Source organism: Lethenteron reissneri, chromosome 41 (assembly GCF_015708825.2).
Source record: "Lethenteron reissneri isolate LAM-NWPU_2019-01 chromosome 41, ASM1570882v1, whole genome shotgun sequence".
Classification (NCBI taxonomy): Eukaryota; Metazoa; Chordata; class Hyperoartia; order Petromyzontiformes; family Petromyzontidae; genus Lethenteron; species Lethenteron reissneri.
In genome coordinates, this window is record NC_083819.1 from 10,145,686 (window position 1) to 10,172,154 (window position 26,469).

Consider the following 26,469-nt stretch of genomic DNA (forward strand, 5'->3'; position numbering starts at 1 on the left):
TGTACTGGAGCTTATCAGTTTTTCAGTTTTCAGTTTCATTAATTTGGTATGGCCCCGAGCCATTCGGCTCTTGAATCCGGTGCAAACGCAACAAAAAAAACGTGAACAAGAAAACTTTTTAAGTGACTATGGGCAAACAGAAAAATCCAGAAAAAAACTGCAAAATCTTTCAGAAAAAAAGCACCGTACACCAATGCTCTAAATTAAAGCCATCATTCTAACTCCGTACTACAACAAACAACACCTGTATGAGAACTACACGGCATCTGTAATGAAGCTACTCTGCAGCTCTATGAAGTGCATTCTTCCAAACCTTGGGATAAACTGAAAATGCATTTAAAGTCCAGTGTACTTTACTTTAGTGTACACAAGAACGGCACATTCACTGACGAGTCACATTAGATCACTTGGAATAGAAATTCCTGCATAGTTGCCAATGCTTTTGGTTCGTAATTTCATCGTTCTTTGACAAGATTCCATCACTTCTACTTATCAAGATGATATCTCACCATGGATGTTTCGTTTTTAAATTTCGCGCTTGTATATATCGTTCTGTTTAAAAGACAATATTTTACTGGTAGGAACCTCCTGGTTACACCAGCCCACATGGATTATTGTGTCCGTCGTGCAGGGAGGGGCTGGGTGGGGAGGGATGGGCTGGGTGGGGTGGGGAGGGGAGGGTGGGGAGGGGTTGGGTGGGGAGGGTGGGGCTAGGTGGGGAGGGGAGGGTGGGGAGGGGCTGGGTGGGGAGGGTGGGGCTGGGTGGGGAGGGGAGGGTGGGGAGGGGCTGGGTGGGGAGGGTGAAGAGGGGCTGGGTGGGGGGTGGGAGGGGTGGGGCTGGGTGGGGAGGGGCTGGGTGGGGAGGGGCTGGTCACCCCGTGGTGCCCTTATAAAACTCAACGTTTAACCTACTCACGCCGGCTTGTGCCCGCCCTCACAGTCGGGCATATTTGCGGAATACACCACGCCGCCGTTGACCCTGGCCATTGACCGAGCAACCCACTGAGCTATAGAGATTTTTTCAGAAGCGACCTGGCTACATATGATAGCTCAACGAAATGACTTAGGGGCCGTCCATAAATGACGTCACACGATTTTGGACGATTTTTGACCCCCCCCCCTCATCGTCAGACGGCGTCACAAAAAATCAGACCCCCCTCAAATATGACGTCACAAAGCTCTGCTCCCCCCCCCCCCCAAAAATGCTTCAAATCGCTTTAAACTATTGTCATTGTAGTGCGTATTTAATGCCCCGCTGCACTCTGATGTTGTAGGAGAAAACATTTATTAATAAGTCTATTTAATTAAGTTGAACGTGTTGTCTATATTTACTTAAAGTTGCGCATTTTGATGTGACGTCACATTTCTCAACCCCCCCCCCCCCTCGTCACACATCGTCACAAATGTCTGACACCCCCCCCCCCCCAGGTGCATGACGTCATTTATGGACGGCCCCTTATCACGTGGAAATTTATGGCAGCGAAATACTCGAATAAACCCACGTTTATTGGCTTAATTGTGCGTGCGCCTGATACTGCGCCGCAAGTCCACTGGGATTTTGGATCTCACTGCACTTGAAATGGAACGGCATCGCTGCTGCTGCTGCATCACATGTCTCTACGGGAGACCCTTGGATATCGCGTAGGTCATCGTTCCTGGAAAGTGCCGCGAAAGCCAAAACCGCGATATTCAAAACCTAAACAATGGTGTTCGGGTACATGGTCACCAAATATAGACACATCAAAATTGAAACAAGCAATGAACTGCGTGCCAAATAAACTAAGAAATGTACATAAACACGTAAAGCCCCTGTACAAACAAAAAACATTCCAAGACATAGAAATGGAATACGGAACCAATACTTAATCGATGATGATCCAATGTGTGTGTGTGTTTGTCCACTAATGGGAAGCCGTAGTGTAGTGGTTACCATACCCGGTCACCCGAGGTGCGGTGGGTAAACATCGCCACTGGGGAGACAAAGGCGGCCGGGCGTGGTGCTGGCCACCCACCCTCTCGTGTGTCGTCCCGGCCTTCATAGGTGCTCGCTAACAGCACTTGTCCCAACAGTCTGGGGGGGGATCTTTGTCCGCGAGATGCTAGGGGGCCGTCCATAAATGACGTCACACGATTTTGGACGATTTTTGACCCCCCCCCCCTTCGCTACACGGCGTCACAAAAAGTCAGACCCCCCTCACATATGACGTCACAAAGCTCTGCCCCCCCCCCCCAAATATAAACATGCTCCAAATCGCTTATTTATTGTGGCGCTGCACTCTGATGTTGTAGGAGAAAACATGTATTAAAAAGTATATTTAATCAAGTAGAACGTGTTGTCTATATTTATTTAAAGTTGCGCATTTTGATGTGACGTCACATTTCTCAACCCCCCCTAAGTGCGTGACGTCATTTATGGACGGCCCCTTAGCACGGCAAAAGTGCCAATGCCTGTCTCGCTCCGCACCACCGCATCAGCCCAATGATACCAGCACTTTTGGGGGCGCTATACCCGCGAATGGCCAAAACCAACGCCCGCGATCGCTAAATTCGCACAGAAAGAGTTTGCCCACCGATAGAGAGAAATACATTGCACGTGCATTGCAATGCAGGTTTTGGCCGTACCATGGCACTGCAATGGGGCTGTAACTGTCCTGTCCACGGTGCACCACACTCGGTACACTGCACCAAGTATCCTGAAATGTACCCGGTCCATTCCCTCGGTGCACCCCACCCGGTGCATTGCAACTTACGCACGACACTGCACCCAGTGCATTGCAATTTACGCACTGCACCCCACCCGGTGCATTGCAACTTACGCACGACACTGCACCCAGTGCATTGCAACTTACGCACTGCACCCCACCCGGTGCATTGCAACTTACGCACGACACTGCACCCAGTGCATTGCAACTTACGCACTGCACTGCACCCAGTGCATTGCAACTTACGCACGACACTGCACCCAGTGCATTGCAACTTACGCACGACACTGCACCCAGTGCATTGCGACTTACGCACGACACTGCACCCAGTGCATTGCGACTTACGCACGACACTGCACCCAGTGCATTGCAACTTACGCACGGCACTGCACCCGGTGCATTGCAACTTACGCACGGCACTGCACCCGGTGCATTGCAACTTACGCACGGCACTGCACCCGGTGCATTGCGACCTACGCACTGCACCCCACCCGGTGCATTGCAACTTACGCACGGCACCCCACCCGGTGCATTGCAACTTACGCACTGAATCCCACCCGGTGCATTGCGACTTACGCACTGCACCCCACCCAGTGCATTGCGACCTACGCACGACACTGCACCCGATGTGGTCGCAACTCGCAACCACTCATCCGCCACACTCGTACCTAACCCGCCACCTTCCCGCGTATCATTAGGGACACATTTTGTTGACCGGCATGATCTTAAATCATACTTTACCCTGAACTCTTCCGAGCAACCTATCGGCCACAGTCCCGTTATTTTGCACTCATATTGACCATGAAACAAATTTAATCGATTGGCAATTTAACCTTATGGCGGGACCCATGGGGTCCCATAAGCCCCTGGCTCTCGCATAAACATTATATTAGAATGTCAAAAAATACTTTGCTCTTTTTCACGAATGGGTTTGAAGGATGGTGGCAAGTGTTGTCTTGTTAAACTATGCCTTTAAAAATGAAAACTACTTACCTGCAGTACCTCTATTTAAATACGCTGGAGAAAAAATAATTTACACCCCTCTGTCAATCATCCTCTTTCTTAGTGTGGATTTGTAAACAGTACATAAAATAGTACGCGTTTTCAATGCGTTGTTCATGTTGTAACAAGCCTTTATACCAATGTTACTCTACAGAGTAGTGGGTGGGGACTATGGCTTAATTGCAAAAAAAAAAACTATTTGCACAGATGCATACGGACAAGAGAAGTCTTATCAAACAGGAGGAATTAACGGTGCAACGCATCTCATCTGTTCAATATCTGCAGGTAATAGGATTGGCATCGATTGATCCTGCCTGCAGACATTGGTAGATAAGAGAGCAGTTTCACTGTATTTTGCATACCGTGATGACAAATAAAGGACTTAAGTCGTGTAGGCAGTTTTAGCAGCTTTGGATAAGACTCATGATCCTTATTCTTAGGTTTTTTTTGGTAAAGTCACGTAGGTAAAAAATTATTTTATTTTACTTTTATTAATTTAAATTTTTTACCTACGTGACTTTACCGAAAAAACCTAAGAATATGAATCCTTGCAGTCACGAAAGCTTCAAATCTAGAACTCGTGATCCTGCCCATACCCGAGCATGGATTGATTTCCCTTGTTCAGCTCTTCTCGCTGGACACGTGACATTACAGAACGGTCCGCGCCACGTGGGTCGCGGCGTTGATGTGCGCCGTGGGACGGAGTCTCCAAAAATACATGAATTAATTACGATTTTGACTTGCGTTTCTTCGGGACCCCGGTGTCCCGTCATGAGGTTCAATTCAAGCATTCGCCAAATAGCAAAATTATTTTTTGTAATGCGTTGTGTAATAAAATGGGAATGAACGCTTTTCAGGCGGAATGCTCGCGTGTAAATATCGAATCGCGGTTTGGATTTTTTGACGGCCGTCGGCTTCCGTAGCTCGCGAGTCGGACTTCTGTATCGGCACGCGGGCCGCGGTGACGTCATGTCTCCCCGCTCGTAGTGACGTCATCTCTCCTTGCTCGCTGTGACGTCATCTTTCTCTGATCGCGGTGATGTCACTCTCTCCCATCCCCGCGTGCAAACTCAATGCGGGTGACGTTCGCCTTTGCAAAGCTGGTCCAAAGATTGAATTTAAAATGCAATTAAACTACTTGCTTAAATTAAACGTGCATTTGTCCACGGCGTCTATTACAGCATAGAATACTCGTGCACCTTTTTGTCGGTCCTCTGCTGGACGACGGCCTTCCCACACACCTATTTTGGGTCACGAGTTGGGGAGGATGGTGGTGGGGTTGGGGTTGTTGTGTAACCACAGTTCACAACGCCGGTCAACAATGTGCGTTGTTGAAGGCGGGGAGAATAAAAGTGCATTACAATGCAGTTTGCTGCACTGCTTACGAGCTCTGCAACATTAACCCCCCTGCATCATTTCCTCGTGACACACTTTGATGATTTGCTGTGGCTTTTGCTGATGAGCGCCAATGTTACGCAACCCGTCTTCGTCTCTCTTGTATGGCGTACTGCTGATGAAACCCATCCACGCGTATTGATTTTTAAGACTTTCTCCGGGTGGTTGAAGGTGGAGGGAGTGGACGATGCCAAATGGGGAGCCGAGTTCGATTCCCGCTCACGACCAATAACTAGTGACGATTATACTGAACAGGTCCTGGGCCTCCCCTAGGTCGGCTCAGCCTCAAATGAGTACCTGGTTCGGTGTATCAGCATCGCCACTGGGGAGACAAAGGCGGCCGGGCGTGGTGCTGGCCACCCCATCCCACTCGTATGCCGTGCCGGCCTTCATAGGTGCTACTCGCTAACAGCACTTGCCCCAACAGTCTGTTAAAGCCAAAACGGGGGATCTTTGTCTTTGAACAATGCCAAGAGGTCATCAAAGCCATTACCGTTGATGTCCAACACACGTGGCCATCGCTTCCTTCTTTCTGCCACCTTTCACAGCTGTTGTATAGTGGGAACACACGTCCAAGGTTTTTTTTTGTATCATAACGACCACCAGCTGGCTTGAGATTTGGCTTTCCTTTGTTATTATACGGTCGATGCGTCCTTCGAGGACTGCTCGTTTTGTCTCAGAGCCATCTCATCTGGCTTAAAGTCTTCGAGGAAAACTAAAACGTAACATTGTTAGACAAAGGCCAAATTAAGGGAAATTAAACGGAGCATTCAATTCCGCGATTTCCACCCCCCCCCCCCCCCTACGCTAATGCATCGCAGGGCTGTGGGAGATCACGACGGCTTGTGGAGAGGCAGCAGTGGAGTGATCATGGCTGATGATTTTCATTATTCACAGGTAAACTGATCCCGTAGGCTCACTACACCTGAGGCCCTGGTGCCATTACAGGTGGCTTTAGACCTCCAGGGTAGTCCAGATGTCTTGTGACTCCCCATTTAATTCTCTACAACGTAATATATTATTTTAAAGCAAGGTTTATTTAAAACATAAATTATATGCAAAAGGGAAAAAAAAGATAGGGGTCAATTAATTGGGGGGTCACAAGATATCTGGGCCACCGTATAGAATCTCAATTTGTCCTGACACGGCTATCACTGGAAAAATAAATACTGTAAGGACAATTGGCCTCCTTAACGTATCTTTCCCTTCACAAAAATAAATAAAAGTAATTTATAACACATCCCATCAGCCACGTGGGCCGTCTGGGAATGCATACTTTCAGCAGCGTAGGTTCAACACAACTGTGGACCAGTTTCAACATTCAACGTCTCATCAGCAATCCAGGCTTTGCGTGCCCCAATTGGTGAACTGCCAGTTGTTTATTATAGACATTGACCTTCTCTTTGGCCCGGAATCAGAATCTTTAGTGACACTGGAGGAATCCGATGAGCTATGAAGCTCTTCCAATCCACACACATATGCCCAGCAGGGTTTAAGGTAGACGCCTGGCTTGTTGGATAACGCGAGCCCCATTATGAGCTCACAGCACCTCAAACAGGGGCCCAGGTTGAGCCACGGGTGGGCTCCTGGCCGCTGAGTTCACACCTCGAAAATCCCAGGTGGCACCCAACACCGCTCTCTGCTGCCGTGGCCGAAGCCTCCATCGCCTTGGTTATTTATCCCCCTCGGTGGATTGATGATCACAGCTGTTGACACAGGGGCGGGGTGGCCAAGGCAAAGGCAGGAGGAGTATTTGTGTGAAGACCTATCCGGCGAGGACCTTGTGCCACACACACACACACACGCGCACACCGGCTAGGCGCTGAGCCAGAGAGAACAACAGGCAGAGCAACGAGCAGGGCAGCAGCTAACTACGACAACGCAGTCGTTGTCGTCGCTTCTCTCCGCACACGCGGGGGGCGGGCAAGGCACGCCAGAGGAGGAAGGACGGAGAAGGGAAGGGAGCGTGTCACCGGCAATGAAGGCCAAGGCGGTCATCCTGGCGTCCCGTCCCGGTGAGTGAACCATGCGTTCACTTTCAGTGCCCCCCCCCCCAACTCTCACCACCGTGAGCGAACCCGGGGCCATGCGCTCACTCGCACTGGCTGCATGCTCACACGTGCAGCGCAACACCCAAGACAAAGATACCCCGTGTAGCCCGAACAGACTGTTGGAGCAAGTGCTGTAAGGCGAACACACGTGAAGGCCGGCACGGCACACCAGGGGGGCGAGTGGCAGGCCAGAACCACCCCCGGCCGCCTTTGTATTTCCCAGTGGTGATGTTCATTTTCCACACCATGGGGAGACGCGCGCGGGTTGGACTGCACACACGGACACAGACTGCACACACGAATACATTGTAGCAGCACGCATCACAAAGTTGGCCCATAGCTAGACCAACTTTATTTTTACCTTTCCTCCTTCACCTGCATCTGCTACAAAGTATTGGCTAACCAAATACGGCTTAGTCAATCGGCTGAAAGACCTCCACGATAGTATTTAGGCAGTGCACTGCGTGAACGATAGATGTCCTCAAGCGTTTCACGTTAACTAGGGCTCGTCAGTGTGCTGCTATAGGGTGCCAAGGCACGTCCAGAAAATTAATGCGAAGCAACCGCCTTTTGTCCACGTTGATTTAGGTCTCGGTATTGGCAGAATCAACTGCAGTGTTCGTGTCTAGTCATACAATTTTTAAAATTCTCGACCACATTTAACCGACAGGTAATTGTAAACACTGTAACTTTCGAATGTATCCTTTTATTTGTGAAAAGTCAGATGAAAATATGAAGTTGCTTCTCTCGCGAAATCCTTTGTGGATGACTTATCCAAGAACAAACAATGGATAATGGGATGAATTCCTGCCACTTCCACGTCACTCGTCTATGAATATTAACATTTCGCGAGCAGGAAACATCCATCCACGGGCAATGCTAGCTCTAGCAGGTCGTATGTGGCCACAAATATTAGTCATAAGCAACAGAGCTGAAGGTAAGAGGACATCCCACCGTGGATGGATGGCCTTTCAGCTGATTGACTAGGCTATGGATTTAATTCGTTCATGTTGTTTTATTCATTTATACCATATGATGCACTTTCCAGCCACCTCTGATACACTTTCAGGCAACTAACCTTGTACGAATGCTTCCATTAATCCGTTTTTATGTTGACAATTAACACATTATTTTTTTATAACAATTATGGAAATGTAATGCACGTGAAACGTGAAAGTATAATTTAGGCGTACGGAGCAAACAGAACCGTGATGAGACAATAAAAGTTATATTTAAAAAAGTATTTAAAAACACGTTTTAATGAAATGTACTGTACGAGTAATGGCAGAGCTCCACGACTCCAGGAAGTGGCCCCGAAGCTTGCCACAACGTCAGGGACCGTGGCCAATTACAGCCAACGTCAGTTGAGCGTGGACAATTAGACCCAAGCCGAAACATAACATATAAAAAATAATTTTAAAGATATATATTTTTATGATAGAAAATACTTTTGTCATCAGTATGACATAAGTATACCAAGTTTGCAGTCGATACCACATTGGGAAGTGGGTTAAAATTGAGTTAAACGATTTGAGGACACAACAACGACAACAACAACAGTTCATACAAAGCGTGTAACAATGAGACGCAAGATGGAGATGGTTCAAGCCAAACAATGGGAATTGATGTTTTACTCGAATAGTGACCCCAGGTCGTGACACTTGATTACACTCAAATTCCGGAGGGCGTCTCGGCCCTTCGCCCCTCGCTTGTCGCCCCCATTGATGTCCTCTTCTTACCCCCCACCCCCCAATGTCTACATATACTACTGACTATTGTATGTAGGGTGTGTAGGCTGGAGGCATATTTGTCTACAAAAAGAGATTTATTTTTTGGTTGGGGGGGGGGGCGGTGACATTCTTTGGGGTGGGGTCAACGATTTTTGGAAAACTGTTGGATCAACTTTTTACCCCCACATCTGGGAGGGGGGTCCACTTTCTACAACTTTTTGATCCAGGCCTTCAGAAAGGCTTGCTTAAGTTAGTTGACAGACAAACGGAACGCCGGGCTTTTATAATAGAAGATTCACACAATCACTGTGGGAGTGAATTGATAGATTCCCACTTTGCTACCCTGCCTTGCATGCATGTTGAACTTCTTTCGCACCGTACGTAGCCAACCATGCTAATTGGAGGTGCGGGGGAATGAATCGGAGGTGTACGGATACTGCTGAGATTCCACTTCTCCATGGTGCTGCGATAGGTGCCGACGGGGAACCTAGGATGGAGAATTTCAAGGTGCAGGAGCAAGAGGTGGTGGAGGAGCCCCCCGAAGGGCACGTTGTGCTGAAGACGATCTACCTCTCTGTGGACCCTTACATGGTAACAAAGACAAAGGTTTCCTCGTATAGCCTTCAACAGACTGTTGGGGCAAGTGCTGCTAGCGAGCACCTATGAAGGCCGGCATGGCACACGAGGGGGTGGGTGGCCAACACTACGCCCGGTCGCCTTTGTCTCCCAAGTGGCGATGTTTACACATCGCACCAGGTATTCATTTGAGGCTGGGTCGACCTCGGGGAGGCCCAGGATAATCGTCACTGGTGTTGGTCGTGAGCGGGAACCAAACTCATAGCACAGCATGCTAACCGCTACCTGGGGGCATGTGTGTGCGTGTGTGTGCGTTACATGGTAACGCACACACACACACATGCAACACACGCATGGGACTACCCCAGGGGAATCGGTCTAATGCGTGTGTGATACTCCCAGGCTACGAAGTCGCCAGTGGATAACAGGGTGGTAAACGGGTCGCTTGGTGTGGTCTTGGACTGCCTTTGTTGTTATTTTTGCTGCCTTGCCCAATCTTCATCAATCGGACTTATGTAATAAATGTATCTGTTATTTATGTATATTGAGTGATCTGCTAACCATGTTGCATTGTATGCTGTTGTCACTTGCTGATCCGCCGATACTGGACATCTGTGAAAAAGAGCTTCATCGCTCATCGGATTCCTCCAGTCTTTATAAAGATTTAGATTCTGATATACATTTTTGACTGGTATCTCCTCTCTCATATGTGTGGGGTTTTTCTCTCTTCAAATTCTCTGGTGTCATCACAGAAGCATGATATATACCACTAATAATTACATGGCCACAATTAAAAATCTTTGAGTCTGCGGTCTAAAACAAGGCTGTGTAGCGATGCCATGTGACATGGAAAGGCTGAACTTGTGGTCACATTGGCTGTCAAATAATCCCCGATTGCGCGCATTATTACTGTTACCTCCAATTTAGGCCCCTTTTGTGCCATGGTGGCTAAAACTGGAGCTTGCTAACGGCACTTGTCATACGCACACCCACGCGTGTGCGTGCGTATACAAGCTCGTTCGCAGCACTTGCTCCAAAATTCTGTTTATGCTATACGGGGGATCTTTGTATTTGTCTTTGTCCATACAAGTGCAATACTCACCACTACACACGTGCATGCACACACGTTGCTGGGGTGTGCGTGTCCGTGCCTAGCTTATGTGAGGTGAGCTGAAGGTAACCGTTGCAGATGAGTGAGCCCAGGGGAGAGTTGCCACCGAGACATCCCGGTTAGACACTGCCTGGTAACGAGTGCACAGTCGTCTACGGACGTTTTCGTAAGTCGCCGTAAAGTAGCAGACATCACCGAAATGGATGTTTATTTATTTAGCTATTTCACCCACTTGGATTAAATGTGTTCATGATTTAAAAAAAACATTAATAGTGCAGGCAGGACAACCGTACGTTTCGAACAACGCATTTCAAGCAACAACAACAACCCACAGAAAAAGTACACAGCCTCTGTGCATTATGCAAAAACCATCAGTTTCCGAAGAATGGCATTGTGATCCTCTTGTATGTCACAATCAAAATAAAACGTGAGCAAATGTGATTGACTATACTTATCAATACTCAGTGCTGCAAATTCTTGCCTCTGGGAGTGTGGAAGTGGGAACTCCACCTATATGGTTTGCAGAAGCAGACTTTGCAGCAGTGGGCTTTGGTGACGAGACTATGTTGATGAGCCCTAGTAAGTGTGAAACCAGCCCAAAGTCATCTCTCATATTACTGCTGCCTATCAGTCACGTCATATTTTCTCAAATTTATTTTGACGGTGGCTTAAGACAAGAGGACCACAATGCCCTTCTGCAGGAACTGCTGATGGTTGTTGCATAATCCACAGAGGCTGTGTGCTTCCCCCTAGATATATTCCTTTTGTTTCATTTATTTCATTAGCATCGTGCCATGAGTCAAAGACGTTCTCCAGCAGGAGTTCTTGCAGTTGGCAGCGTGGCATCACATTATATCTTTGGGACCTTTTTTCCAGTATCAAAAATGAGAAAAGGTTTTGCCCTTTCTGGCAATAAAACAGGTGTTAAGATGTTCAAACACCAAATAGATGCCTTTTGCAAGGAATCAAGTCTGCATTGACCACACGTACTTTGTGGTGAACATGCAAACAAACATGCTCTAATAAAAAAAGGTGTCAGTTTTGTTGCCAGATAGAAGGGTAAAAAAACAATTATTAAAGTTTTTACTGGCAAATGAGGTTCCAATGGTGTAAATGCTTACCCCGAGCTCTCATACTCTGATGGTGCATTGTCTTTGAGTTGTGCGCCTTTTGGCGTCATCTGGTCCAACACCATGTGAGACTAGGCTCTAAGGAAAGCTGTCTCGGGTGTGGACCAATCAACTTCAAGGACAGTGCATATATTATCAGAGTTATGTTTTTTGTTTGCATTATGGCAGCAGGTATTGTGGTCTATGCAAACATGACTCCTTGTAAAAAAAGGTGTCAGTTGTTGCCAGATAGAAGGGTAAAAAAACAATTATCATGCTCTGATAATATATGCATTGCCTTAGAAATTGATATGCCTAGACCAGTTTGTTTGGATGTTTTTCCACCCGCGCTGTACCCGGTCTGCGTGTGCCCAGCGCTGCCGCATGAACGAGGACCCAGGTACCGACTACTTGTCGGCGTGGACGGTGGGCGGCGTGGCGGAGGGCGGCGGCGTGGGTGTGGTGCTCTCCTCCCGCGGCGAGGGCCTCAGCCCCGGGGACGTGGTCACCAGCTTCTCCTGGCCCTGGCAGACGCACGCCGTGCTGCCCGCGAGTGGCCTGCAGAAGGTGCCCACCCGCCCGCCCGCCCGCTGTCTCTCTACCAGGCTCCCGCGTGTGTTCTATCAAGTGTGTGGGACTGCGTGTGTGTAAGTAGGTGTGAGTGTGGTGCCAGTAATCTCAGTCAGTCAACCCATGGCACCTGAGTCTGTTCCGTGACCTCCTGCCACCAGCGAGACTTTCACTCTTAACGCCTTAGGGTGCACCTAGCCTGGCACAAGCTCTGTGGTGATATCATTGCCATCTATTGTTGTAGTTCTGTCCACCCCACCCCCTCGTGTGCCTTGCTGGCCTTCGTAGGTGCTCGAGAATAGTAATTGCCCCAACAGTCTGTTAAGGCTCTTAACGGGGATCGTTGTTGTTTATTTATCTATGCCCTGAAGTGCACCAAGCCTGGCACAGGCACTGAAGTGACGTCACCGCCACTTAGTGCCGAATGGTGGCTGTTGTTGCTATGTACTTATGTGTGGTGCATCTGTCAGTTGTACTTAAGTATGCCTTGCCAGGCTTCATAGGTGCTCGCTAACAGCACTTGCCCCAACAGTCTGTTGAAGATATACGGGGGATCTTTGTCTTTGTTTTGAGGAGTGGTAGTGTAGCGGTTAGCATGCTGCACTAGGAAACCAGCTACCCGAGTTCGATTCCTGTTCATGGCCAACACTGGCGGGTGACAATTATCTGAAACAGTTCTGGGCCTACCCTAGGTCGACTCAACCTCAAATGAGTACCTGGTGTGGTGTAAATATCGCCACTGGGGAGACAAAGGCGGCGAGCACCTATAAAGATTGCCATGCCAATCTTTATAGGTGTTCGCTAACAGCACTTAACCCAAATCCACTTAAGGCTATAAGATTAATCTTTGTCATTGTACATGACTGTGTGTGTCACTGTTTCTGCACATGTGTGTATAGAATTGACCAAATATCTTACTCGTATATCAGATCTCTGGAGAGTGGATTGTTGCATTTCCTCTCTGGGACTCTTCATGATCTTTGACCCTGTAGCCTCAATGTGAACTTGTATGGCACAAGTGCTGTGATTATGTCAGCGCCACTTAGTGGTAACTGGCAGCTGTTGTTATTCATACGTGTGTATGTAATTGTTTTCACATACGTGTGTATGTGAATACAATGTACTTTTTTACATGCCTAGATCTGTGTGTGTGCCTATCTGTATGGCCCTAATAGGTGCTTGCTAACAGCACTTGCCCCCACAGTCTGTTAAAAGGCGATACGGGGGATCTTTGTCTTTGTTGCACCTGTGTGGGTTCTTGTGTATGTGTCTATTGTTTTTATTGTGTTCATGTGCCTATCTGTGTGCGTGAATAGTCAAAATGGAGATATATTATGTTGTTGTTGTGTGTTTGTATCTTTGTGTGCACGTGCACGTCTTATGTAGACGATGGAGTGGTGTTGCAGTCACTAAACCCAGGTTCAGATGTTGGCCATTGTATCTGCATCACTGAGAGGGGGCGTCATCAGTTTTTCTTTCGATTCCGTTATGATGACGTACGTCATCGACATGGAACCAGAATAAAACATATCAGTACCAAGGCTCCCACAAGGCCATACAGGAGGGCGCGTGGCACAGTTTGGCGCCAGCTATCGTAGAGTGCGGTCGTGTCACTACAGATGCAGTGGTGAAGGGTGACGCCCACCCTGCAAGTTGCATACGTCTTGGAACGGGAAAGGGTTAACAGCACTAATGGAAAGCTGTACTGTATCAACACCTCACTTGGATCTCACTAAGGTCGGCTCAGCCTTAACATGCATACCTGATGGAGTGTGTGAACATCAGCACTGGAGAGACATAGGCAGCCAGGCAGGGAGAAGCAGTAGCTTCGTGACTAACTCACTGCACTATGCTCCAAGTGACGTAGACACAATGTCTGGACTTGTGTGACACCAATGTACTTGTTAAAAATAGCTACTCAGATGTAATCTGTAATTTCGTCACTTATCGCTCCCTTTTCACTAATACCACGGTCATTCTAAACAACTTCGCGCCTTGATACCTACACCCATGTCAAGGATTCATGACATTAGATTGGGTTCTTATCTCATCCTGGACAAAACATTTGACTTCCTTCATTACTCGCATTGCTCCGATTTGGAATTCCCTCCTTGTTCCTATAAGCTTGCTCAATGTAAGCAATGCTTTGATTCTCATCTGCTGTACTATCATTAATTCTCTCTGTCACTGGCTGTTTTGCATGATAGTCCTCTCAGCAGAGTCTCAACACCCTTCTTCAAGAGACTCCTGCTTGAAAGTTTTACTGTTTAATACAATATTAGAAATACATTTTGCTGGCTGGCTTCCTGCTTGGATTCCTGCCTGTCTGGCTGGCATGGTGCACAATTGCGTGTGCGTGGATGGTGACATCACAGCGCACATCTGTGTGATGCCACCCGCATCCCATATCCCTGAACTAACTTCTAGCTGATGCTATGCCTCCCCCCACTCAAGCACCCACCCACCCTCCCTCAACCCATGCCACGGTACCCGTGCAAATGCACGGGATACGCTATCATATTCTACAACTATATTAGACAAAAGTATTGCTGGTTGGCTGGCTGGAGGGAGGGATGGACAGACGATCACATCCAAAGGACCCCGCGGGCTGTCAGCCTTTTACCGATTCGCCTTTCACCATGAGAAGGAAACCGATTTCCTCGTTGTGCAAGCAGAGCCCTCCCCAAGCCTCCCCTGTGTTGCAGCTGGCTTCAGCGTGGCTGGCGGAGCGGCCCTCGCTGGCGCTGGGCGCCGTGGGGATGCCGGGACTCACGGCGCTGCTGGGGCTGCGCATGGGGGGCCACGTCGTGCCGCGCGGCGGGCAGACCCTGGTGGTGAGCGGTGCGGCCGGGGCCTGTGGGCATCTGGTCGGGCAGGTGAGGGTGGGCCCCAAGGTGGGCAGGGACATCGTCCGAATAGAAAAGCAAAACGCGTCGATGGGTGTCGGTGATTACAAAAACAAAAGGATGAAAAAATCACGCGTGGATTCTGTAAAGCCTTCCCAGCACGCGTTGTTCCTAGGAAGTTAATTACATTTGTATGTTATCGTACTATTGGACTCATTGGATAAGTATTTTTTTCGTATGTATATGCGTGTATGGTAAACTTATTTCACACCGTACGGAGCCGACCGTGCTAATCGGAGTTTTCAAACATCGCTGCAACCTTCCGGTGATATTTTCTTGCATTTGCTGGAAAGAACAGGGAAACTGTGTATATTGTGAAGAAAATAGGCGGACGAGAGCAGGTTGGAGTCCTTTTGGACAGAACTACAATGACGACAACGCCACTTAGCGGTGAATCGTGGCTGCTGTTGTGTATGTGTGTATGGTAGTATCGGTGGTGAGTCTGCCAGTCACCTCAAGTCAACCCATGGCACCTTCTGGGTCTGTTCCATGAACTCCTGCCAACGAGCCTTAAACAACATCGCGTGGCCTTAAAGTGCACCTAGCCTGGCAAAAGCGCTGTGGTGATGTCACCACCACATAGAGGAGAACGGCGGTTGTCGTTGTTTGTTAGCACACCGCGCTACAGATCCAGTGGTCCACGTTTCATTCTCGATCACGGACAACTTCGGTGACGAATATCTAAATAGGTTGTGGGCATCCCCTAGGTTGACTCGGATTTAAATGAGTATAGTTCGTGTCGTCCGAGAGTCATTACACAGTACACGGTGCGAATTAAAAACACATTCCTGCGGAGGGAGCTGGTAGGAACGTTGGGTTGCTCGGTCAATGGCCAGGATGAGCGGCGGCGTGGTGTATTCTGCAAATATGCCCGACTGTGAGGGCGGGCACAAGCCGGCGTGAGTAGGTTAAACGTTGAGTTTTATAAGGGCACCACGGGGTGACCAGCCCCTCCCCACCCAGCCCCACCCCTCCCACCGCCCACCCAGCCCCACCCTCCCCACCCAGCCCCTACCCACCCTCCCCTCCCCACCCAGCCCCACCCTCCCCACCCAGCCTCTCCCAACCCAGCCCCTCCCCACCCTCCCCACCCAGCCCCGCCCCACCCTCCTCACCCAGCCCCTCCCCACCCTCCCCTCCTCACCCAGCCCCTCCCTCCCCACCCAGCCCCTCCCTTCACGACGGACGGACACAATAATCCCCTACGGGCTGGTGTAACCAGGAGGTTCCTACCAGTAACATCTCCACTGGGGAGACAAAGGCGGCTGGGCGTGGTTGCTGCCCGCACTGCCCGGTGGTGTATTACATTGTCCTTCACATGTGCCCGGTCACAGCACTTGCCCCAACAGTCTGTTAAGGCTATACGGGGGGGGGGGGGTCTTTGTCTTTGGTGTCAGATCGCACGGCTGGAGGGCTGCAGCAAGGTGGTGGGGGTGTGCGGCTCGGCCGCCAAGTGCCGCGTGCTCACCGCCGAGCTGGGCTTTGACGCGGCGGTCGACTACCGCGCGGAGGACCTGGCTGGGCAGCTGCGCTCGGCGTGCCCCAAGGGGGTCGACCTCTACTTCGACAACGTCGGGGGGCCGCTCAGCGACGCCGTCATCGAGCAGGCGAGACGGCGACGACCACGCGGCAGTTCGACGTCCCCGTCGGTTTTTCGGTTCGCGATAGTCGCGTCCTGTACTCGCGTTGTCCGTAGAGGTTGGGTTTTTTTTTAGGGGGGGTTAGGTCAGATGGCTTGAATGTAAAATGTGTCGTTAAACCCGCCAACCACCCGACAACGGCCAATCGGTAAGGTTGATCACGAAAACGAAACGTGACGATTAGTTACTACTTGGGCATGCCGGTGCGTTGGAGAGTAAACCCACACATGGATAATATTGGTCGTGAAAGCCTACACACATTAAACTAACCTCACGTTGCTGTTTCTGTAACTTGGTGCTACTTTGCAGACGGCTATGCCGTTCTCTTTGGGTCCTTGCATGTAAAACAAATATATTTAATGACAGTCGTCTCTTGATGCACGACTGCTGCATGAAGAGAGATTGATGATGTGCAACAGCATCATCATTTAAGGTAAGTTCATTTCTAAACTATTATTTAATACTTTAATAGTTCGTTGAATTTACTTTATGTTTATTATAACCACTTTTTTGCGTGTTATGATAATTTTAATGTGTTCAATAGCTCCTGTATTTATTGAAGGTATTTCAATGGAGGTTTTCGTCGAGCCATTATCCTGCAAAAGTTGCTTTTCACGAGCATCTCTGGAATGTATCCCGAATAACGAGGGAATTCTGTACACATCTCATCAGCCACATGGCCTACTCGGTGATTTTTTTTTGCCCACCAGCATTGGTCTAATACAAGCAAACTCTAGATCGGTTTTGGCATTCAGTGCCTCATCGGCAGACAGGCTTGCTCGGACCAATCCTGGTGAACTGCCAGATGTTAAAAGGCTAGGACCCCCTCTGTTAGATATGGGGTCATGTTTTGTGTTAATTTCACTCTGTTTTAAATTCAAATTTTCCCATATTAACTTTAATTTCGGGAAATGTATTTTGTTTTCCACTATTTTCGATTTTTTTTATAGGCAGTGCAGTTGTTTTTCCTCTGGCGCTCAGTGCTTGTTAATTGCTTTTATAATTTTGGTGAGCCAGGTCACCACGGTCTCTTTGAGTTCTCACTTTTGGTTCAACGAAATAAACTCGGGAACCGACACGGGGCGCACGCCTCTAACCCCCCAGTGCCTTGGACGCGGAGTCGGTGGACCGCGCGCACACACCACTGCGCGAGACTCTCTGCCGTGCTCCGAGGTGGAGGCCTGTATCTGCAGTGTAGCAGGAGAAATTTGGCCACAATTTTCACTCTCCCTTGAGTTGATGGTCTGAGACAAACGCGCGAGTGTTGCACACGCAGTGTGGCTCCGCGAGATGTTAACTATCTCGCCTGGTGTGCAGGAGATCATGGGTTCGATCCCCACTCCTGACACCTGTATATTTGGAGTTTGCATGTCTCTCTCCCCGTGGTCGTGTGTATTTTCTCCGGGTCCTCCCGGTTTTGTTCCCTCCACATTTAGAATCAACGTGCTTCTCGAGTATTGGACTGGTATACATTTTCGGCCATTTCCTTGAGCTATCGTTTGTGATAGCCAGGACGCTTCTGAAAAACAGCTACATAGCTGAGTGGGCCTTGCCCTTGTAAAATAAAACATTGTTTAGTTTAAATAGTTTAGTTTATGTGCCATGAAACAACCAGTGTGCTATGGTCCAACGTCCTCCACGACCGCACGGCTGCATGTGGAAGCCCCGAGTCAGCAGAAAATTTGCAAAAGAGTTGTATATCTACAAATAACATCGGTTCAGCAAAACACGTAATTACAAACCCAGTGTGCCCGCGTGACCTAAGGATATGCTGATACTGATCTCAAAATCATATTCGCGATTTGTAAACATAGCACAGCAGAGGATGTGGCAGCGACTCACATGCCCGTGCGTATTGGCGTAGGGGTGGATCTGTGTAGGTCAGTGTGTGTGTAGGTATGCATGCGTGGGTGTGATTGTGTTGAAGTGTATGTGGGTTTGTGAACATTATTTAAGGTTATTTAATAGGGATGTGTTTGGTTGTGTGGATATGTGTGTGCATGCGTGTGGTTTGTGTGTATGCTCGTGCAAAAATTATTTGGCACATGTCCTGACGGGTACTCTAACATCTGACCATGTGTGTCTGGTGCTCGCCGAGCTTCGTTGACTTCCGTTTACTGAACGAATGCATTATCAGGTCACACTCATTACACACAAAGTGCTTGCCACAAATGAACCACGATACCTCGCTCATCTTGTCAAGGAGCATAAACCATTACGCAAACTCCGGTCATCATTCGCAGCGGCTTTTGACTAGCCATCGAGCAAAGACGGTCACCACATTGAGCGTTTTTAGATGCGCTTCTGCAGCTGTCTGGAACGCTCTTTTTACGATATTAGGAAGCCACTGGAGCTATGCACTTTAAAATCATCTAATTGATAACTAATTTCTTTAGAACAGTTTTTTTCGTTTAGTTTGTTGTCCTTTCCGCAGAACACGGATAAGCACGGTTAGCTACGTACGGTGTGAAAGAATCTTCTTGGTTCTTTCGGTAAAGTCACGTAGAATGGAAATAATAAAATAATAAAATAAAACATAATAAAATAATTCTCACGACGTTTCGGCCACAAAGCAAGCAGCCGTCCTCAGGTGAAGACCAGGTCTGTCGGGGAGACAGCGTGACTTTACCGAAAGAACCAAGAAGATGAATCCCTGCAGTCACGAAAGCTTTAAATCGAAAGGTGTGAAAGAAGTTCAACATACATACATGTTGCCTTAAAGCTTTCGTGACTGCAGGAATTCATACATGTGTGGATTGGTATGTTTCATTCTCTTTGGTTCTTTTGGTAAAGTCACGTAGGTATAAAATACAATTTTATACCAATTTAGAACTGGGTTTTCAGTCATGAAAGCTTCAAGTCAAGATTGCTATAGTTCAGTTTGTGAGTTGATGCGTTTGTATGTTGCCTTCTTGGTAGTGTGTATGTGTTAGTTGAGGTATGCATACCTACACGTGCACATACATGCGTACGTGTGCGAGGTTTAGGTGTGCGGAGAGCAGTAGTGTAATTATTTCGCTATTGCTGGCGACTTGAGTTCAATTCCCAATCACTGCCAACATCGGTGACGAATATCCGAACTGGTCCTGGGCCTTCCCTAGGTCGACTATGTCATTAAAAAAGTACCTGGCACAATGTGTAAGCATCAGCAGTGGGGAGACAAAGGCAGCCAGGCGTGGTGGTTGCCACACCACCCCCTTGTGTGCTGGCTGTGTTGGCCTACAATAGCACTTGCCCCAACAGGTAGACGGGGGATTTTCGTCTCGTGGTGTATTGTATGTATGTTGAACTTTTTTCGCACCGCATGTGGCTAACCGTGCTAATAAGAGGCGTAGGGGAAGGATAGAACAGCTGGTGTTGTGGGTAACTGGTGTGCGTGCCTCTTTGCAGATGAATGTGGGGGGCCACGTGGTGCTGTGTGGGCAGATCTCCCAGTACAACAAGGACGTGCCCTACCCGCCTCCTCTCCCACTGCACACACAGACCGTGCTGCAGGAACGCAACATCAGCAGGCATGTGCACACAACGATGACAACAACCGCCGCCGCTCGCCACTAAGTGTCAGTGACGTTACCACGGCACTTGTGCCATGCGAGGTGCACTTCCAGGCTACGTGAAGTGTCGAAGGCCCGCTGGCAGGAGGTCACGGGACAGACCCAGGTGCCATGGGTTGACTGAGATGGCTGGCAGTTGCACCAGCTGTGCTCCCCACTGTGCCAACGCTCTGCGGTTTAGCCACCCGGCACTCCGCTCGTTGTTGTGAGCGTTGTGCCTTTGCCCTCCATTCTACCGAGTGACGTCACCGTAGAGCTTGTGCCAGGCTCGGTACACTTTGAGGTCATTCCGTGAAGTGTGCAAGGCTCACTGCTGGCAAGTGGGTCACGGGACAGGCCCGGGTGTTAAAAAGAGTGTACTGGCTGAGATGACTGGCATATGCACCACCTGTGCTCCCCACTGTGGCAGCACATGAGCAGATACGGGCGCACACTAACAGGCACGTGCATGTATGACGGCGCACATGGGCACACAAACTCGCAGAGGTGGGACAAAGTCATTGTTATGCAAGTCCAAGTCGAGTCTGAAGTCATCAAATTCATGACTCGAGTCTGACTCGAGTCCAAGTCACATGACTCGAGTCCACACCTCAGAGGTGGGACAAAGTAATTGTTATGCAAGTCCAAGTCGAGTCTGAAGTCATCAAATTCATGACTCGAGTCTGACTCGAGTCCAAGTCACATGACTCGAGTCCACACCTCTGCAAACTCGTGGCAAGGCTGTGTAGGAGGTGTGCCCTACACACACCTGCAGAGGTATGCATCCATGCATCCACATAATCCTTTAATACATACATGCCCCCCCCCCTTCCCCCGACATTGGAATGTAGAATTTTCACCACTGGCCGAGCACCACCAATGGGGGTTACTGCCACTCAATTGCTCGAGCAGGGAGAGGCTCCCCTTTGACTTTTGCTACGCCGCATCTAACGTGGTGCGTACGCTTACGTAGTGCGGGATACGTGCATGCGATGAGTGCGTGCATAATAAGCATGCCATGATTCACTCTTTCGTGACAAAACTCGTCCTCTGTGGCCTACATCGTGCACGCAGAATCCAAAGTGGCTGCAGTTTTCATGACCCGATTACTCACTTTATGAATCAGGAATACACGCGATTACGTGCAATTGTACTGTCGTTTCCGCTCATCCCACACTGTCCCAATTGTGCTGAATTCATTACGCTTTGTTTACCCAGGATATCCTTCATCTTGGGACTCTTTTTTTCAGGAGGGTCCTGACATGCTGCCACTAGCCATAACATCTCCTGTCACGATTGAAAACTCGAGCAGCTATAGCTGTGCAGCCCTTCCAGTGACAATCAATGAACAACCTCTGTCAGCTACATCACTAAATGTCAAACAAGAGCCTTGAAATACACTGGAGAACTCTATCTAAAGTAATTTCAATGTCTCTTTATCCACGCTCGCGGGACATCTTTTATATGCCCTGCATGAAGTCTTTTGTCACATTTTAATGGCTCGGATATTTTAAGTCTCGGCTTAAATGAGCCACACGGAAGTGAAACACCAAATTAAGTTGACAGTTTCTCGTTGCAATGATTGGATTTGCTTGGGTAGAATGGGGATGGTTTTAGTTTGTATGTGTTTGGGCGATTTATCTTCCTTGTACTTTGCACTATTATGTGTTTGTATGTTTGCCGTTGCAACGTTCTTCTCCGCTCCTACTGGACATCTGTGAAAAAGAGCTTTATAGCTCATCGGATTCTTCCAGTATAAATATTCTGTTGGTCATTGAGCCGAGACTATCAACGTTCCACTTACACGCAAGACCATGGTTTTATCATAGGCGGTCGTCTGGACTGGAACCCGTTCCGAGCCGGTTGCTGGCTCACAAGCTCTGAGCCCCGCGCCACACGGCCACCGCGCGCACTGGGATCCGAGTCTAACGCACGTCCGTGTTTGTATCCAGGGACCGCTTCCTGGTGCTCAACTACCCGGACAAGCACGCCGAGGGTCTGCAACAGCTTGCCAGCTGGGTACAGAGCGGTCAGCTCAAGGTGACTATGCCTCGCGCTAAAGCAGAACGAGTTTGACATGCTGGCTGCGCTATCTGGAGGGACGTTCTAGGAGGCGATGAAAATCTCCGCGCGGAAAGGCAGAGCCTCGTGGTGTTGTGTGGAAACGGGTTTGTATGCGTGTACGCTTAGCTTTATTCGCACCGTATGTAGCCAACGGCGCTAATCGGAGGTGCGGGGAAGAGACATCGAGGCCACGGAGTCGCACCTCGAGTCACTTCAATAGAACGCTTCTCATCCAAATGTTAAAATCCTGTGCCCATGTGCGCCTGGAGATTGGTGGACAGATTAGAGCTGCATCCATGCTGTGCCTTGGAAAGCCGTGTATGATGCAACATGAAATGGTTAACAGCTGCTTCCGTTACCTTCCATTGACAGGTCAAAGAGACAATCATGGACGGGATAGAAAATGTTGGAGGTAAGGATTGAGTTTAAAACACAAGTGACAGTACATGATCAGGCATGTCGATAGGAGCAACGGTTCCCTCTTACAGTCAAGTTAAAAAGGTGCGGTCATGAATCTTGAGACACTGTGCCCTTTATGGCAAGGTGTAGGTCAGGCAACTTGGAAGTTTAACAAATAATGCCGATGTAAGCAGGAAAGGGGTTTTGTTGTTACAGACGGAGCACAGATTACTAGCATGGGAATTGTGCAGTGAGCAGCAACCCAGAGGTCACGGTGCAGGATCTGGGCGATTGAAATATTGGCGAGGTGTGTGTGTGGGGCATCAACAGCAGTGGTTGTTAATTCCACACTCCTGGAGTGGCACCCAGAGGTCAGCAACCATCGGCGAAGTGGCAGTGTTGATCGGAGCAGTCCTGGGAGACGGAGTGTCAACTCCTGCGGTGGCTAATGAACCGAGCAATAGGAAGCAATGGCAAAGTGTGGTACCATCAATTGGAGTGGCCGAGATGACCCATTGAACCTGCCTGTGACTTATACAAGACTGAACATTTAACAAAATTCTAGATTTGAAGCTTTCGTGACTGCAAGGATTTTTCGGTAAAGTCACGTAGCTTAAAAAAGGAAACAAATAAATTAAATCATGATAGAAAACGTTGGAGGTAAATCATGATTTAATGTATTTGTTTTCTTTTTTTAACCTACGTGACTTTACCGAAAAAACCAAAGAGTATTTAACCAAATCTTGGTTCATAATAAAAGTTTTTGGGTTAGATCGCGTTATTTATAAATGTGTCGCAACCCTCCGCCACCCAACACGGCCAATAAGTAAAAAATGTGTCACGTTGACAAAAGACAGACTATTTTAGCCCACTGGTGTGTTGAAGAGTGAATCCACAACATTTACAACTTGTTGGGGTTCAACAATGATGTCATCCTGCACTATTTAAGACCGGAAGCAGGTGGATGGCTTCACAGTTCTGGCAAATCGCCCGAAGATGCTGGATGTAATTTCCAGTGAAACGTCGTACTCAAATTGTAAATGTTGTGGATTCACTCAACGCACCGGTGGGCAAAAGTAGTGAACTATTTGTCTTTTGTCAACGTGACACATTATTTTTACTGACTGGCCGTGTCGGGTGGTGGAGGGTTGCGACATTTATAAACAACGTGATCTAACCCAAAAACCTTTATTATGGTTGCGAAAGCCGATGCGTTAAGACAAATCTTGGTTATTGATTCAACTGTTTCCAAACCCATGCAGTTTTTAGTTTGACAATACAGTGCGGCGTGAAACAGCCACTAGTCATTTGCTTGGAACTTTGTCCAAGTGCTAACATCAGCGAGCATGTTCGGAAAGTTTTGACTGCGTGAAGTCCACAATCCACCTTGGGTTGGGCTTAACGAGTACCAATCTGTGGCAACTCTACAGCGGTTGTCCTCAGGAAATGACCCTTGCAATTGGAATGTGGAAGTTTTATCACTGGCTCGGGGTGGTGAAACTTCCGGTGACACCATTTTGTGTGTATGAAATGCACGATTAAAACTGAAAAGGTAGAAGAGGGATCAGCCTTACAGATGTTTACAAAAGGAACTGAGTTGTATAAAAGCGGCACACTCATTACCTGACTACTCTTAATCCATAATAGATGTTACTCACATTAGTTTTGTGATCTCGTGAAGGAGCATAAACCATCACGCAAACTCGAACAAAGACGGTCACTGCATCGCATGCATTCATGTGCTTCTGCTCTTCCTATGCACTTTTAAATATAGATTGACAAACTCGTTTCTTTAGAGCTGCTTTTTGTGTTTAGTTTGTGGTCCTTCACCTGCACCTCCAATTGGCACGGTTGGCTACGTATGGTGTGAAAGAGGTTCAACATACAAAAACATGAAAATGGTGGCTCTACAGCATGTAGAACAGTTGTCTCAATACCCCACTTAGCTTCAAGTTCTGTATATAACTCAAGACGTAGGTTTTGAAAGGCAATATGACTCGTACATAATTGGTTGTGGGTCAGGCCAGATCAATTTGGCTAAATTTGTCGCAAGACTCTCCACCACTCGACAAAGCCAAACAAATTGCCGGATGGCATACGAGCGTTTCACAACGCACCAATTATCGTTTAAGCTCACACCGGTGAGTTGTAGCAATTCTCACAACCATATTTAACACGGTGTAGTTTGCGTCAGGAAAATCCAGGAAGTCTTGACTACCGTATAGTCGCAGTAGTGTGACCCCAGACCATCTTGTAACTTGGTCGGAGCCACAACTGTGACCATGGCTATGGTATGCATCAAGCCAGTATGCATTGCAAGGTTGGCACTGGCTGCGTCGTCGTATAATGCACGTTGTGTCCTCGCCCCCTCCCCGCAGCTGCCTTCGTGTCCATGATGCAGGGCGGCAACATTGGCAAGCAGCTGGTGCTCGTGAGCCCCTTGTAACGGTGCCCCTGCCACAGCCCGCACGAGGGTGGCAGGAACGGCGGGTGGGCTGGTGCGGCCGTGGCCGCGTGATCTGCCAGCGCATGCCGAACCCCCTATCCAAGTCAAGATATCTGTCTGGCATGTCCGGGGCACACGCAGGATCACATCATGCGGTAGTAATGGCAACTGCTCGCCAATGGCACGCTGCCCAATGGTTTAAAAAAATGTTTTGCTAACGGTAGGCCATTGTGTGGGCAAAGAGCACTGCCACTGGCAGAACAGGTGGTTTCGCTCGGTTTTTTGTAGAAACAAAGGGAGGTCCCCTCTGTAGAGAAGCTTTAGCATAGTGGAGTACAGGCAAGCCACAATGGGATTGTTGAACATCAACGTCACAATGCCTACGCATTGGCCATGTGGCAGTGTATGGAGTCAATTAGAAATGGGTAATTACACTCGCAATATGTGCTAAGAATTGCGCTTGTGGGAATCGATTATTCAAGCATTCTAATTTGACAAATCAGTGGCAAATCGATTCTTCAATTGAATCGCATCCCCAAATTGAAGTTGCATGGTGTTAATCGTTACATGCATTAGTACACGATTTAATCCCATCATAGTTTGCGAGAATGAATAAATTCGGCTATCACTCCATCTTCCATGTAAACATTGATGGTGGATCACCGATCCATAATTGGAACTGCAGGCGAAAAGCAGGGTCTTGCTTGTAGCTTGCAGCTACTGCCGTGTGAACTAATTGTTGGTACTGCAGCTTGGTGTGGTAGTATTGAACTGCTGGTCATCATCAATTTGAACGGTCAGGTTGGTGGATCACACATGGCTGACGATGTTTACAGCCACTTTTTATGTAATGAGATGGTGCCGCCTCAAGGTGGCACTACACCCAAGTCGGTTTTTACGGAGCATTATCGCGTTGCCATATATTTCAAGTAAACATTTCTCCAGGCTCTTCTTCCACTTGTAAATCTAAAGTAAGAATTCGCCTATTATCTCGTAGGACCATAATAAAAAGGTCTTCATGCTCCTCAAGAGTTTAAAAGTGCCTCTTTTTTCATCAAGGCACAGCAAAGTTTTAAATCAACAAAGTGTCTCCCTGGTGTAGTGCATCCATTGGTGGCTTTAAACTGTAGTGGGAAATTCAAACTCGATTATGGCTGGGGCCAGTGTCTCCATTGGACAACCACTTGACTGCCGACAAAATGGTAGCGAGAGAGTTAATGGGCTAAGATGAGCCC

General features: G+C 48.3%; 1 protein-coding gene across 1 annotated transcript; it reads left to right on the plus strand.

The window, feature by feature from the left end:
* The first annotated feature begins 6,746 nt into the window (after positions 1-6,746).
* PTGR2 (prostaglandin reductase 2) lies at positions 6,747-26,446 on the plus strand. The gene is made up of 9 exons (XM_061568242.1): positions 6,747-7,114; positions 9,353-9,471; positions 12,052-12,243; positions 14,952-15,122; positions 16,550-16,759; positions 20,183-20,304; positions 22,278-22,365; positions 22,762-22,801; positions 25,167-26,446. Exons 1-9 carry the CDS (start codon positions 7,078-7,080, stop codon positions 25,232-25,234), a joined length of 1,047 nt encoding a protein of 348 aa, XP_061424226.1. The 5' UTR covers positions 6,747-7,077; the 3' UTR covers positions 25,235-26,446.
* The last annotated feature ends 23 nt before the right edge of the window (positions 26,447-26,469 follow it).

Coding starts and splice junctions, on each gene's coding strand:
- PTGR2 (XM_061568242.1), top strand. CDS start 7,078: ATGAAGGCCAAGGCGGTCATCCTGGCGTCCCGTCCCG. Junction 12,244..14,951: donor CCGCGAGTGGCCTGCAGAAG/GTGCCCACCCGC, acceptor CCTGTGTTGCAG/CTGGCTTCAGCGTGGCTGGC. Junction 20,305..22,277: donor CAGGAACGCAACATCAGCAG/GCATGTGCACAC, acceptor GTTTGTATCCAG/GGACCGCTTCCTGGTGCTCA.